Genomic DNA, 1,494 nt, shown 5'->3' on the forward strand with positions numbered 1-1,494 from the left:
TTTCAGAACCCTAAAACAGGGTGCATAATTCATAGGAACAACCGTGCAAAGGCAATTGTGAAAAAGAAGTTTGAAAATCTTGAAATCATGGTATATATGTGAACTCAAATATTATTCTTATTCTTATGCTTATGCTTATTCATATTCTTATTCTTATTCTTATTCAGAAATCAAACGCCAGATTCATTACTGATGTTTTCACTGTCAGCTCCAGGGCATACTTGGATAAAGATCCACATCTGGAACCTGCTGAAACAGGTAATCAAGTGAAATTTTGTTTTGAAAAGTTTATGTCTTATTACTCCTGCTCATTTAAATATTGACATTTTGCCAATAATCTGTAGAAATTCCAAAGCTGCAGGACGTTCTGAAGAACACTAACAGGAGAATTAACCGAGAACTGACCAGAGATTATGTCAATGAAGCAAAGGGAGTTTTATCCTTCATTCAAAGTGTCCAACTAGATACAGATGAAAAAATGGTCAGAATTACTGATATTTCACTTGTCTTCTAAAAATCAGCCAATAGGTTTATTGAGAAATTTACTGCTACACTGCTTTGTGTTTTAGGTGGAGAAAAAAGCTGAAGTCCATAAAGCTTTGCAGAAGAACCTAGAAAAGGCACTGAAGCAGTTGGATTGTCAGTTTGATTTATTTTATGCGATTTTGGATCAATGTCTCTCAAAAGGAGTGAAGGAATCAGTGGAACTGTGTGTTGACACCAAAAACTCCATGATTGCATCTGTAAGTGTGATCCTGTTGTATGTGAAATTTTTGAAAAGCCATTTTGTGGGCTTTCTAACCGCAGTGATATTTGTGCTTTCTGAATCAGGTTGCACCTGTAGATAAAAGGGGATTCCATAAAACCCTTCAAGCATTGTACAAGAACAAAGGATACTATTGGCCAAAGAACTGGGATGGACCCCTAGATCTAAACATGTGCTTGGCCACACACATGCACGACAACATCGATGAGAATTTTAATTTAATTTTTCCGTATGTTCTGCTGTCATTCCCTATCCACTATACCTTCAGTTGATAAAAATAAAACAATTTAGAGTGTTAGATGAGCAGTGTATTGAAATATATAAGCACATCTACATCAGCTAGTGGTATATATGTGAGTCTGGAGCACAAAAGCAGTCTTAAGTCGCTGGGGTATATTTGTAGTAATAGCCAAAAATACATCGTATGGGGTCAAAATGATCCATTTTTCTTTTATGCCAAAAATCATTAGGATATTAAGTAAAGATCATGTTCCATTAAGATATTCTGTAAATTTCCTACCATAAATATATCAAAACCTAATTTTTGATTAGTAATATGCATCGCTAAGAACTTAATTTGGACAACTTTAAAGGCGATTTTCTCAATATTTTGATTTTTTTTGCACCCTCAGATTCCAGATTTTCAAATAGTTGTATCTCGCCCAAATATTGTCCTATCCTAACAAACTTATTTATTCAGCTTTCAGAGCTTTTATTTCAGCTTTTTT

At 34.4% G+C, this 1,494-nt stretch overlaps 1 protein-coding gene across 1 annotated transcript in view; it reads left to right on the forward strand.

Annotated features, from left to right (window-relative positions):
• The window catches only part of LOC107731998 (uncharacterized), a 14,033-nt gene that overhangs the window by 9,523 nt on the left and 3,016 nt on the right, over nt 1-1,494 (forward strand). Inside the window, exons 11-15 of the mRNA XM_016543221.1 lie at nt 7-90; nt 168-258; nt 345-481; nt 570-743; nt 832-995. Coding sequence (XP_016398707.1) covers nt 7-90; nt 168-258; nt 345-481; nt 570-743; nt 832-995 — 650 coding nt within the window. The remainder of the gene's footprint in view (nt 1-6; nt 91-167; nt 259-344; nt 482-569; nt 744-831; nt 996-1,494) is intronic.

This window comes from Sinocyclocheilus rhinocerous, unplaced genomic scaffold (assembly GCF_001515625.1).
Source record: "Sinocyclocheilus rhinocerous isolate Xijiao unplaced genomic scaffold, SAMN03320098_v1.1 scaffold489, whole genome shotgun sequence".
Lineage (NCBI taxonomy): Eukaryota > Metazoa > Chordata > Actinopteri > Cypriniformes > Cyprinidae > Sinocyclocheilus > Sinocyclocheilus rhinocerous.